Here is a 12651-nt window from a genome sequence, read left to right as displayed (position 1 = left end):
GATGACGCAGACCCTTCCCCTTTGGTGGCCGGAGGTCCACCGATTTCCGTCCATCCGCTAGCCCCAGCAACGCAGACAACCATCTCATCCACAACATCCATAGCAAAGCAGTCTAGGGTTTCGCAGAAACTAGAGTTTTCCTCTCTCACTCTATGCTTGCAGTGCACGGCAAGGGTGTTAATTTGTTTCTCGTATTTTGCAATTTACTCTCCACCTGGCATGTTTTATTCAAACAATATTTTTGAATTCCCCCTATTATGAATATGAATAAATAAATAAATTAATAATAATATATTGTTACACCCCCAGATCTCTCACAGATTACTGCAAAAATTTGAGGAAAATGTGGAACAGAACATGATTGGCATCCCATGACATTCACACAATTCCAAACCACCAAAAAATTGCACTACATATGTTCTACAAATTATAAAAACAGCACTTCCTACTTGAAACGCATAAACCTAAAACAAAACTGGGAAGTGATGGCAAATGACAAAGAAACCCATCTTAAAAGCTACTACTATTTATCAACTAAATCTACTCCATATATCCAATCCACCATCATAGATCATTTGCACAATAGATACATATCTCTTCCATATAGTCTTTCGATAGCATTACGGCAAATAGCAGAGAATGGAAAGAATAAGACTATCTCCAATTTCTTTCTATCTATCAGTATCTACCTGTTAAACTTCAGTACTGAGTTGCAATTCAGCTAACCGCTAAGAATCAGTGAAGATAGATTTTGGACAGATGAAGCTCTCACGGTGCTCTAATAGCAACTAATGATGCCCTTGTTCTTCTCTTCCGGAGGGAGTATTGTGGGCCATTGAAACCTCCTTTGTATCAAAATTTCCCAATGGCACAAGCTGGAAAAAAGAACATACCTGAGAATTAACAAAATGATTACCCCAACAACCAAGACTGAAAAATAATCACGTTATCTGAACTATGTGTGATAAGTGAGGCAATGAAATTATTCTTTTGGTGGTAATCATGGACATTACTTGATCATTGCTGGAAAAGTTGGGTGAAGCCCTTTTAAGCCTTTTTGGAATGAATTCACAGTTTAGCTTCCCTCTGTTGTCCTCATCCACAAAGTTCTGACCCGAAACTTCTGTGAAGAGACAAAGATTAAAAATAAAAATAAAATTAAAAGAACATAATACAAGTATAAAATAAAGCACACGATGGTGTAATTGTCAACAAGCTGTGCACCAAATTAAACAATAAGCTGCTTAACAGTATCTCAGTCACAACCACCAGACAGGGTTTGATAAGTTTTTAAGAAAAAAAAATTCCATTGGAGAACAAACAATTAAAGGCCGCATGTTTTCATATCTGTTAAATAATGTGAGACCAGAGGCGCCTAGGCAAAAGTGGATAAAAGAAGGAAAAAAAAAAACAAAGTTAATTCCCTCAAAAAAAAAAAAAAAAGAAGTATGATCTTATTGAATCAAAAGAAAAATTACACACAACTAGACAAGAAATCTACTGAGAAGAACTCCTATAAACACCAACAAAAACACTAGGCAGTGAGTTATTAATTTATTAAAAGCTACCATTTTTGAGAGAAACCAAAACCATACAGAGAAAGTAATGGAACTATATATACTATATGATTACATAATAAAGTAACCATAGCCTCACCTAAAGGCATTTACCAATTACCAGACACTTAATAATTCGAGGGAGAGTGGAAAGATATATGCTAAGTTCCCCAATAGGTACAGTAGGTGGGTTTAAGTTGAAATGGGGCAAGTCCAGGGCATTTCTATCCATGATACTTTATCCAAAGAAACCTCCTACTTTTGTGTATGTACATAGGCTGGAGGGGTTTGCATGGTGCATGAAGAAATTTACAAAACATGGAAGCAAATGTGGAAGAAATGATCTCAAGTATAAGAAAATGAAGGGACAAATTTGCGCGGACAAGGGAAGTTAGTCAGAGACTCAGAGTTACCTGCAGCACTGCCAACTGAATCCTGATGACATGCAGGGTTCTGCTCTGAAGTTCTTGCGATTACACCTGAGTGTTCTGAGGTCGGTTTCCTTCTTAGGTGGGTCCCCTTATAACAAGACACTATATGATCCATCCGGGGGCTTTCTATAGTAACGTTAGAATCAGCGGTGCTTTCCAGCAGAGTTTCATTCCTAGGAGAGATGATCTTCTGAGAACGCCTATCTCGAACAACAATGAACTGCAAACAATTCAAGAAGATAAGAAACACAGGAAGAAGGGAAATAAATAAGATTACCAACAAACCAACATGCTCACAAAGAAAATAGATATATACCAGATTTGACTCCCAGACCTGGTCAGAAGAATTTCAAGTCTTGAAAGGCAACTCTTCTGATGGATGTGTCCCCCGAACATACTTTTGTGGATGGCAGTCCTGCAAATGCCTGGAATGGTACAATTTATTTACAAATGATGTTTCTAAGGAATTTATATATGATCTGTGCTTCTCATTTGTCCACTCTCTGGATGTGCCCTGAAATGGAATATCACAATCAAGTAAACAAAAGGAAGAGTGGAGCTTAATTCAGATCGTGAGGAATATTTCAACAGTTAAAGTAAAAGAAAATCATAAAAGAAACTTTTCCAAGATTTATTTTTTTAATTTGAAAATTTGCAATCAAGTTCATAATAGTCAATTGTAGAAGGTGCCGACCACACCTTTTCTTTTTCATATTATTCACAGGCAAGCAGATGGAAGAGGTGTTTGGGCTCAAGCAAATAGCAAAAAAAAATGCTAGGCTTGTGGCTTATAAGGTATAGACTAGAACCTGCAGTCAGGAATTGTATAACATAAATTACTGAAAGAGAAACAGTTAATAATAATGATCTCAGTAGAGTTTGAGGGAGATACTTGAACATCTATATGAAGCTAAATTCCTAAATTACAGTGCGTGCATGAATCAGGAACTAAGACGTAAGTCATGAAAAACTTCAAGCACTGGGGACAAGCGACCTCCAGCAAATCCCAACTAAAAGATTGTTTGCCTCCACTGGTTGGTAAAACCAAGGAAATAGCCTAGTGCCCAAAAGTAAGACACTCAGATAATATCCATGAAGCAATCAACTGAATCAAGCACTGGAGTTAGAGTATCATGAGCATTGTCATTCTCTTGCATTGGGAATGAGCAAGTCATCTCCAACACTAGAAACAAACTTGATCATCATATGCTGGAATACTGGTAAAACCTGATCTGATGTACCACTTACTAAAGTACTTTATATAGATCTCTTTTTAGCCGCCACATTGTTATCCATATAACCGTTTTCCAAAAACTACTTACCAAGGCAAGAAGAAAAACAGAACAAAAAAGACCTCAATAAATTTAACTTCACTTTACCTTCTACTCCTAAATAGGTAGCTAACTGTCGTGCTGATAAGGAAGAAAAAACATCCATACTTTAGTGCTCACCACAATTCTGGACTCATAATCCCACACAAAATTCAATTTTGAACTCGAATTCCCTTGCATAAAATTGAAAACTCAACAAAAGAAACAACAAAAAACTAGTATTCCTGAATCCACAGCTTCCAAAAATATCTTCATCACCATTATTTCCACAAATTCAAACACAAATATCACCATTTATTCCTCAATCAATGTTACACAATCAGAGAAATGAGATCTCCTTTTTCAGTGCAGCATTTACTTCTAAAACACTTACTTAATATTTATAAACAAACAGAACGAAACGAAATTAGATTTGACTACAAAAAAAAAAACTGACATGCAAATCACCGAGCGCCATCATAGGATTCAAAGCACAATGGATGGAAGAGAAAAAAAATTCAGAACGGAAAACTGAAAATCAATAGATTACCATTGTTGCACCTCCTGTACATTTGACCATACCACAACTGTTCTATTTGATTCTCATTTTCACCAATAATCCCCACATGAGCAAGTTCCATCCTTGAAATGGTGGAAACGGTTTGAATCCCTCACAATGATCTCCCTCTCCGTAATTACTGATATGAGTTTCGTCACATTGTGGCAATCACCGCAAACCCTCAGGTTCTTGAAGACCCGAATCAGAGTTTTAGGAGGCGTGCTAATGATTCCAAAAGCAATCGCCAATCTCTCACTATGACTCGTGAGGATATGCTCTTTCTCGTCATCCTCGACATCCTGCAACACAAAGCTGAAGTCCGGAACATAACCAAGGCTCTTCATTTTCTCAGTTAGTTCCCTCAACTTCTGGTATATCTGTTCGCATAATGGATGTGTTTGGTTCCCAGTATAAAAGACATCAACTTTATTGTTAACTTCTATTGAGCTCCACCCAGGAGTCTTCCTCAGTCCGCGGTTTCTAGCCATAGATCTCACTTTATCCACACCTTCCCATTTCCCGGTTGTTGCGTATATATTTGACAACAAAACATAGTAGCCCACATTCTCCGAATCAACTTCAAACAAGCCTTCTGAAGCAATTTTCCCCAAGTCAGCATTCCCATGTATTCTACAAGCACCAAGTAGTGCCCCCCAAACAGAAGCATCAGGCTGTACAGGCATAGTCTTAATAAAACTATATGCCTTGTCTAAATGCCCAGCTCTACCAAGTAAATCTACCATGCAGCCGAAGTGCTTTAAACCAGGCTTGATTCCATACTCTTTCTGCATCATATGAAAGTACAATTCACCCTCCATGACCAAACCTGAATGACTACAAGCTGCCATTAGAGATACAAAGGTTACATGATCTGGCTTGACCCCCTCATCTATCATATCTTTGAATAGCTTCACAGCTTTCCCACCATGCCCATGAACTCCAAGACAGGAAACCATGGCATTCCAAGTGACTGAACTCATTCTGGGCACTTGGTAGAATAATGATAATGCATCATCTAGTCTCCCACATTTTCCATACATGTCAATCAAGCAGGTACCCACAAATACATCCAAGTAGAGACAGTTCTTGATCACCCGCCCATGAATTTTCATCCCTTGTTGCAAGGCCCCTAAATGGGTATATGCTGGTAGAATGCTAACCCAAGTTCCTTGGTTTGGAATTATTTCTTTGCACTCTTGCATCATACAGTACACTTCATTCGCCTCACTTGCAAGACCATTTTGAGTGTAACCTGTGATCAAAGTATTCCATGAAACCACATCCTTGACAGGAAGTCCTTCAAAAACAGTACGTGCAGAATCTACAGCACCCAACTTTGCATACATGTCCACAACTGCATTTCCAATAACAACATCTTCCTTGAACCAATCTCTCCTCAAAATGAATCCATAAACAGACCTACTCATTTCAGCATCATTTAATTGAGCTATAATGGAAGCCAAACTCACTAGTGTTAACCAATCAGGCTTAACGCCGGATAGTTGCATTCTGTTGAAGAATCCAAGCGCAGTCATCGGCTCATCATTCTGCTCATTTGCAGTAATTATTGAGTTCCATGACACCAAATCTCTTACCTGCATTTCATAAAAAACCCTGTGTGCGTGTCCCAAGCAACCAAATTTAGCATACATGTTAATCAAGGCATTGCATATGAACAGATCAAACTCTAGTCCATGCTTTATGACATACAAATGAATCAGCATCCCACTTAAGGAATCATCTGATTGTGCACAAGCAGTCAGTAGACTTGCAACAGTTACAGGATCCATCTTTACACCCTCCGATCTCATTTCAATCAAGACATCTAATGCATCTGCTGCATTCCCATTCTGACAAAACCCAGAAATCATTGCATTCCAACAACCCATATCCCGGAATGGCATCTCATCAAACAATTTATGAGCAACGCTAATAAATCCAAACCGTGAATACATATGGATCAAGGAAGCAGCCACAAAGACATCCCATTCCAAACCCAGCTTTATAAGCCAACAGTGTATTTTCTTCCCAACATTTAGATTCCCACACGCTTTCAAGACAGGAGGAAAAGTGTAGAAATCAGGTCGCAGACCAGGGGTCAACAAAAAATCAGAGAAACAGTCTACAGCTTCTCGGAAACGTCCACTGCGAACATATGCAGACACCATTGAATTCCAGGTATAGACATCCTTTCTAGGCATCGAATCAAAAGTGCGGCGTGAGAATGAAACATCACCAAGGTAGGCATACCGATTGACTAGCCTGGAGGAAAAAATAATATCTTGAGCTTTTGCTGACACCACAAGAAAAGCATGGAGACACTTCGCATGGTGAAGTTTTGTGCAGGATTGAAATAGAAGACCGAAATCAGTTCTTTTGTTCTCAGTTCCAAAGCCATCCGATACAGAAGGCAATGAATTAGTAGCTGAAGAGAAGAATTGGTAACAGACTCGCAGTGAGGGGAAACTTTTGCAAGCATGCCTACCTTTGCAGGTGGGCACCAAACTGGAAAGAAACACTACAAACCATCAGCCAGGCAGTGAATAATCTCAGAAGAAGAAAAAACTAGGCCAATAACATATTTATTATCTCAAGACACATATGTGCAAACCTTCTGATAAAATTCAATCAACTTCATTTGAATTTACAAGTTAAGCATGAATCCAAAACAAGCTATTCTCCATGGGAAATTGATGTTTCACGTAGAAAGATCAAATATGCAAAGGATATTAATCTATTGGAACTTCAACAGTTGTTTTAAATACAAAATCTCATCTTTATATAAATAGGCATACCCTGATTGTGATTATTAATACTCGAAAACAATCATTTCAAACTTTTGAATCATACAATCTGAACATCGCAAACTCTGCATATAATACCTCCAATTACCAGAAGAAAAAGTTCCATTTACACCAAAAGATGAAATTTCTTGAATTCCTAGATCAATGTCATCCATTATCAAGAAACTCTCAGTAACCAAACAAACTGTAAAGGTAAAGAAGAACAGAGATAACGTAAACTTGTACCTGAACATACATGAAGGTCTTAGAGAAATCTCAATGGTCAAGGCCAGTGTTCATCTGAGGATTCCAAAATGGGCTGGGGCTGTCAGAAAGAGATGAATGAACTAAATTACAGAATTCGAAACAAAAATCAATGAGAGTAACAACTTGGCATCATGCAATTAGCAAAATACAAAACAATATGAACCAGCTGAATACTCAAACTTGTTGTTAGAAAAACTGCAATAATCCATGAACTGAGCACAAACAAAGCAAAGACAAGAAAAGAAAATAAACCAGCAATTGATACTGTTACGAAAGCAAAAGGAGAAGGAATAATAGAAAAGAAAGCAATCAAAGCAAAGCCCCAATCTGAATTTCTAGTCAGTGTCAGCAAGAAGCTATTCCAATGATTCAATAATACTACTTGGGAAAGAGATCAGAGATAAACAAAGTTACTAGCCCCCGATTCAAAAAAGAAAATCGGCAATTTTCATGAATGGAATTGGTATGAATTAACAAGTGTTAGTTTGCGAATTAGTGAGAGCAGGGATGGACTAAAACCGGGTATTGGAAATGCAGGAGAGCTAGCGTCTGTCTGTCGTAGTTGTAGGGGCTTGAGGCTGGAACTGGAACTGGAACTGGAAGGAAAGAGTATCAGATATGGAGGGCTGGGTCCATAGGTTCAGCACAATTTATGGTTCTGGGGTTTAGGGTATTCACAACTCTACAGCCACTATAGGTGATACAATGTATACTACATATATGAAAACTAAAACTCCAGTCTTCTATGTAGTCTGATTGAATCGTAGCCAAATTACACACACTTGGTTGTAGAGTCCCAAGAGACGGGATCTATTAGTGTCCAAGTTAACCATAGTCCGAGCTCCTTCATCCCCCCATCTCAACTTTCCCATATTCTTCTTTGTTCTTCTTCTCTACAATATGATGTTGGGGATCATCTGAAGTTACCAAAACATTTATTCCACCATAAAAGTTTCACGTCATCTGTTCAACTGAGTGTAAGAGTCAAACAACCAACCTGGAGGGTTTCCAGGACTATTACTCAACCGTTTCAGAAATTTCTTCATAGAAGTGATAAATCCTTATCTCCAGAAATCCCAAAAACATTTCAAAAGAATACATGACATCATGAAGCACTCCTTTTGGTAAAGATGATACATATAGCAATCCAGTTTACTGATTCTATGCTAGTTGTTTCTGCTCTACATAGTGATGATCAGCCTTCCAGATGAATGCCTTCTTTTATTTTCTCGTTTCGTATTAACTTATACAAATGGTATTTACATAATGATTTAAAGACTCTTTTGCTATTTGTTAAGCAAAATAATAAAAAATTAGGCATGTCCAAGGTAGAAGGACTCTAATTGACTGAACATTCGTTACAATAAAAGGTAAGAGTGTGACTGTAGAGTAATCATCAATGCAACTAAAGAAATGTCGAATCTGTCTGTAAACATCCTGCACTTGGTGGTAGATCATATCCCTCTATACCGTTCACTGACAACTCTCTTCTTTCCATCTGCCCAAGTGACCTGCAGTTTTCAAAAGACATTTAGCACTGCATAAATTGTAGACCAAAAAAAGAAAAAGAGGAAAGCAGTTTTAATTTTCATTTTAATTATATAATCATAAAAAGCATAGTACAACAACGTGGACAAGGTGTACACATAAAAACAAGCTAGACAAGACAATTGACAAGTAGGCTCAACTGCCACTAAAAACTAGACAAAGAACCCTAAACTACAAATTCTTCCCAATCAAGTTATTTTTTCATTATCCAAGAAAGAGTACATTTGGTTTGCATGGTTGTCATGTTGTATTGTCCAACTATTGATCCCAAAATTCCTAGAACAAAATGACATGGATCAATGTATTAAGTTTACAGTAAATCTTACTTGTTTGTAAAGGCTCCAAGGAGAATTTACTACTGGATTGTCATAAATAGCTCAAATCTGATATAGTTACTGGAGGAGACCCTTCTCTCTGAATTCTAGGAATGCATTTGTCTTCCTTAGTTCACTATTTCATGAAGCAAAACACCAGTTTTCTCTCCTTGTTTTGCTTATCGATCTCCTCTGAATTCTAGGAATGCATTTGTCTTCCTTAGTTCACTATTTCATGAAGCAAAACACCAGTTTTCTCTCCTTGTTTTGCTTATCGATCTCCAACCGAATAGCATCACTGCAGCGAGGAGCATTGGAAGCTTTATATACACATCAGTATTAGTTATACCTGCTTGTCTGCTACAAGACGGACCTTATTCAAAGACTCTTTAAATGCCTGCCAAGATACCATATAATGATCCTGAGAAATCATCCCTTCCTGAACAACTTGCATTGCTCTTCTATACAAATGATCAAACCACTGAACTGGGTTCGTGATATCAACATTGTTGCAGCCAAGATCTGGTACATACAAGCGCTTAAAGTCTTTCCTCCATCGTGAAAAGATATACTGAAATGGTATCTCTTCCACACCATTATAGTTGAGGATACACAAGGCATGTCGACATAAGTACCCATTTAAATTAAGGCAACTGCACATGCAACGAACTTCTGCTCCCGCTTTGTCATACATAACTTCAAAGTTCCTAACACCCCTCAAAATTTCCTCCCCTTCACGTTCTTTGACCATGTATGTCACTATTGGTCCATTTGTATGAACTTGAGTAATGCTAAAACAGGAAGACATCATTGCAACCTCATGTTGAAACTTTCTGAATACATCTTTTGTGTAGAACTTGGAGAGCTGCAACTCATAATAGCATCTTGTTCTCAATATGGGGTTCAACTCTCTGGACACTAAATCATTACGAGCTTCTTCCTGACGCTTATTTTCCAAAACAAAATCATAAACCTCGAAAAACTCTTCCAAAGAAGTTCTTTGATGAATGTGACCATCAAAATATGGCCTTGTGGACTCTCCATTTTGAAAATCGGGCATTCCAGCAAAACATGTGTCCTTTGAGTAAGCTGGACCCCAACGTTCACGATCTTCATACAAAGTTTGAAGAAATTCATGATTCCTAATTCCAAATCTCTGGATCATATCTTCCCACCCGGATTCAAACTCATCCGCTTTTAATGAGTCGTATACAGTTCTACTCAAAATCATCTGAAACGCCTCGTAGTCTTGCAGTGCTTCCATATTCTCAAGAATACTTTGCACCACATGTGAAGTACAAAGACGATGATGAGCCCTAGGAAATACCTCTACTATAGCACTGTGCATGGCCTTGCACTGGTTTGTGATGATAGTCTGTGGAGGGCGACCAGACATACAGGTAAGCCATGCCCTAAATAACCATATATATGTTTCCACCGTCTCATCAGCAAGCAAACCACAACCAAGCAAAATTGTCTGCCCATGGTGATTTACTCCAACAAATGCAACAAGCGGAATCTCATAATTGTTTGACAAGCATGTAGTGTCAAATGCTACTACATCACCAAAGTAACCGTATGCAGCTCTAGACCTAGAATCAATCCAAAACACATTCCTCAAATGCCCTTCATCACTGAGATCATTCACATAGAAAAAATTAGGATCAGTTAGCTGTACCCGACTGAAATATTTATAAATTGCTCTTGCATCTCCTTGTTTGAGTTTCAATCTCTTGGACACATCAACATAGCTGTTACTTTCTCCTTCATAGGAGTTCGAGCTTCCATAACCAACTATGTCTGAGCCAGGTGTGCGATATAACTTGATCGTGCGTACTTCAACATCAAGGGTTGGCTCCATCTTTCTTTTAGCCCCAGAATCCATCTTCTTGTGGGACTTGGAGTTCTGAGCTCTTTCAGGATCGAATAAATGGTTGTGTTCAAGCTTGACTTCATCCACCCTCCATCTGTTAGATTCCACTAGTCTCAACCTTATCATTGCTAGACAACCAGTTCTCGTTTCTTTCTTGCGACTGTTTGCTTCTTTGATTGTTTTAAAACCCTCACAGTTGCAACATAGAACTGCACCCCGCTTCTCTTTGCTGTTACGCTTTGTCCATGAAGATTTCACCCTGATGGCAAATCCAAGTTCCTTAGCGTAGCAATTATAATAATTGTAAGCATCATCATATGAATCAAACTCCAAACCCACAACTGGTTGGGGATAGACCTTTTCTTGAGATCCACCATTTTGACCATCAATTACAGTATCATCATTCCTGCTCATCTCATGGTCATTGCCTTGAATATCAAATAGCTGTTCATTTAGATCACCTCTGTCATTTTCATTGTCATTGCTATCAATCTCAAAAAACTGATCACTTGTATCATCTCTTTCACTTTCAGGCTCATTCGCATCAATCTCAAACAATTGCTCGCAATCATTCCCAAGATCATTGTTTTCATCCTCCAGAAGTTGCTCGCTGTTTTGAGAACCTTCTTCTATCTACAATAGTAAGCAATCCTTCAAATTTTTAAGATATTCTAAAAATAAGCAGCATTAGTGTAAGATAAGAAAGATATCTCAAGCAATAGCCTGACCTACCAACCATGCATGTTAATGCCGTTTTGTTGCTACAAAGTGACAACACAATCTAAATCTTCTTTACTCCATCAGCTTGTTTTGATTTCAACAAATATGGCTCAGTTGACCCTGTGCAAAACTATGATGCATATATTTGCAGCCTTAAATATTGTTTCCCTGGAAGTCCTCTCTCTAAATGTACAAAGCTCTCTAAAACATTGTTTACCGACTTCTATTCTTATGATATAAACTAACTATCTCCCTGCTCCTTTAACAATTACCATTATTGTCCATTGAGCATCCATCTCTGCTACTTCAATACATAGCCAAACCTTGTCCTAATTATCTGTTTACTTCCTCCTTCACCTGATAGTATAGGCATCCTGGACGCTTTTGTTTTGAAAATTCTATACGTCATTTTCCGCCAATGTTCCTTCTGTGCAATGTTAACACTTAATCTAAACCTCATTCCATAGATAATTAAGCATATGGTTAGTAATTTCAAACTTTTCAATCTAAAGTTGGCATACAGTTAGTACCTATTATGTTCAACTGAATTCAAATAACAAGGCCAGCCTTAAGTGGATTAGTTTTCGCTGGTCTGAAGGCTTCAGTTATATACACAACCATATACTATCAAAGATTTTAACCACCACTATCAAGTACTATATGCTCTATAACCCATTTTTCGTTTGCACCGAAACAAAGGTGAGGTGTTGCTTCCATCATAAATTTACATATTGTCCACATCCTTTAAATCTTTCACCATTCTCTTCCTAACCAGCAATTGATCACACTCCTCGAGGCCACTCATTACAGGATTGGCTACTCATCAAGACTTCAACAAACCTTAGGGTTTCGATTCGACTACCCCTATTAACTTGCTCAATTGCATAACACCTTAAATTTTCAAAATTACTCAACAAGAATTACTAGAACAGTTCAGAAAGTTTTGATTCTTTTCTAAATCACACTACTTTCCAATAATGTAAATTTCCATCCCAAATTTCAATTATTAAATTCTAAATTCCCATTCTCAACCTTGAAATTGTGAGCAATCAATGAAAGATAGAGGATAAGGAGGAGTTAGAGAATAAGAAGAGAGGGACTTACGGTGAATGACAAGGCCCGGTTGGTCGGAGAAAAAGTGGCATCGCCGGTCATGGTTTTTGCAGAGAGAGAGAGAGAGAGAGAGCTTTTGGCACGCCTTGCGTCAAAGCTGTGTGAGCCTAGCTTTACCCTCCCTAATGGGCCGGGAGATTTTCGTATTTAAGCCCTTTATTTCTCTTGTACAACTGT

The 12651-nt window shown here is 38.1% G+C and overlaps 1 protein-coding gene across 9 annotated transcripts; it reads right to left on the bottom strand.

Moving 5' to 3' along the window:
* Window positions 1–335: 335 nt before the first annotated feature.
* Window positions 336–12651, bottom strand: LOC112186067 (pentatricopeptide repeat-containing protein At4g33990). 9 transcript variants are annotated; one of them, XM_040514036.1, is made up of 9 exons: window positions 8781–9113; window positions 7426–8417; window positions 6886–6964; window positions 3848–6361; window positions 2687–2796; window positions 2304–2501; window positions 1970–2207; window positions 1014–1123; window positions 341–893 (listed from the first exon to the last, which is right to left on the bottom strand). In XM_040514036.1, the coding sequence occupies exons 3-4, from the start codon at window positions 6891–6893 to the stop codon at window positions 3907–3909; spliced, it is 2463 nt and encodes an 820-aa protein (XP_040369970.1). In that variant the 5' UTR covers window positions 6894–6964; window positions 7426–8417; window positions 8781–9113; the 3' UTR covers window positions 341–893; window positions 1014–1123; window positions 1970–2207; window positions 2304–2501; window positions 2687–2796; window positions 3848–3906. The 9 variants fall into 9 exon arrangements, with proteins under 9 accessions (XP_040369974.1, XP_040369970.1, XP_040369972.1 ...); XM_040514038.1 differs by lacking the exon at window positions 8781–9113 and adding an exon at window positions 12466–12616 and having other exon boundaries at window positions 342–875; XM_024324415.2 differs by having other exon boundaries at window positions 342–875.

Source organism: Rosa chinensis, chromosome 2 (genome assembly GCF_002994745.2).
Source record: "Rosa chinensis cultivar Old Blush chromosome 2, RchiOBHm-V2, whole genome shotgun sequence".
NCBI classification, from domain to species: domain Eukaryota; kingdom Viridiplantae; phylum Streptophyta; class Magnoliopsida; order Rosales; family Rosaceae; genus Rosa; species Rosa chinensis.
This window is presented reverse-complemented; position numbering and strand designations above follow the sequence as displayed.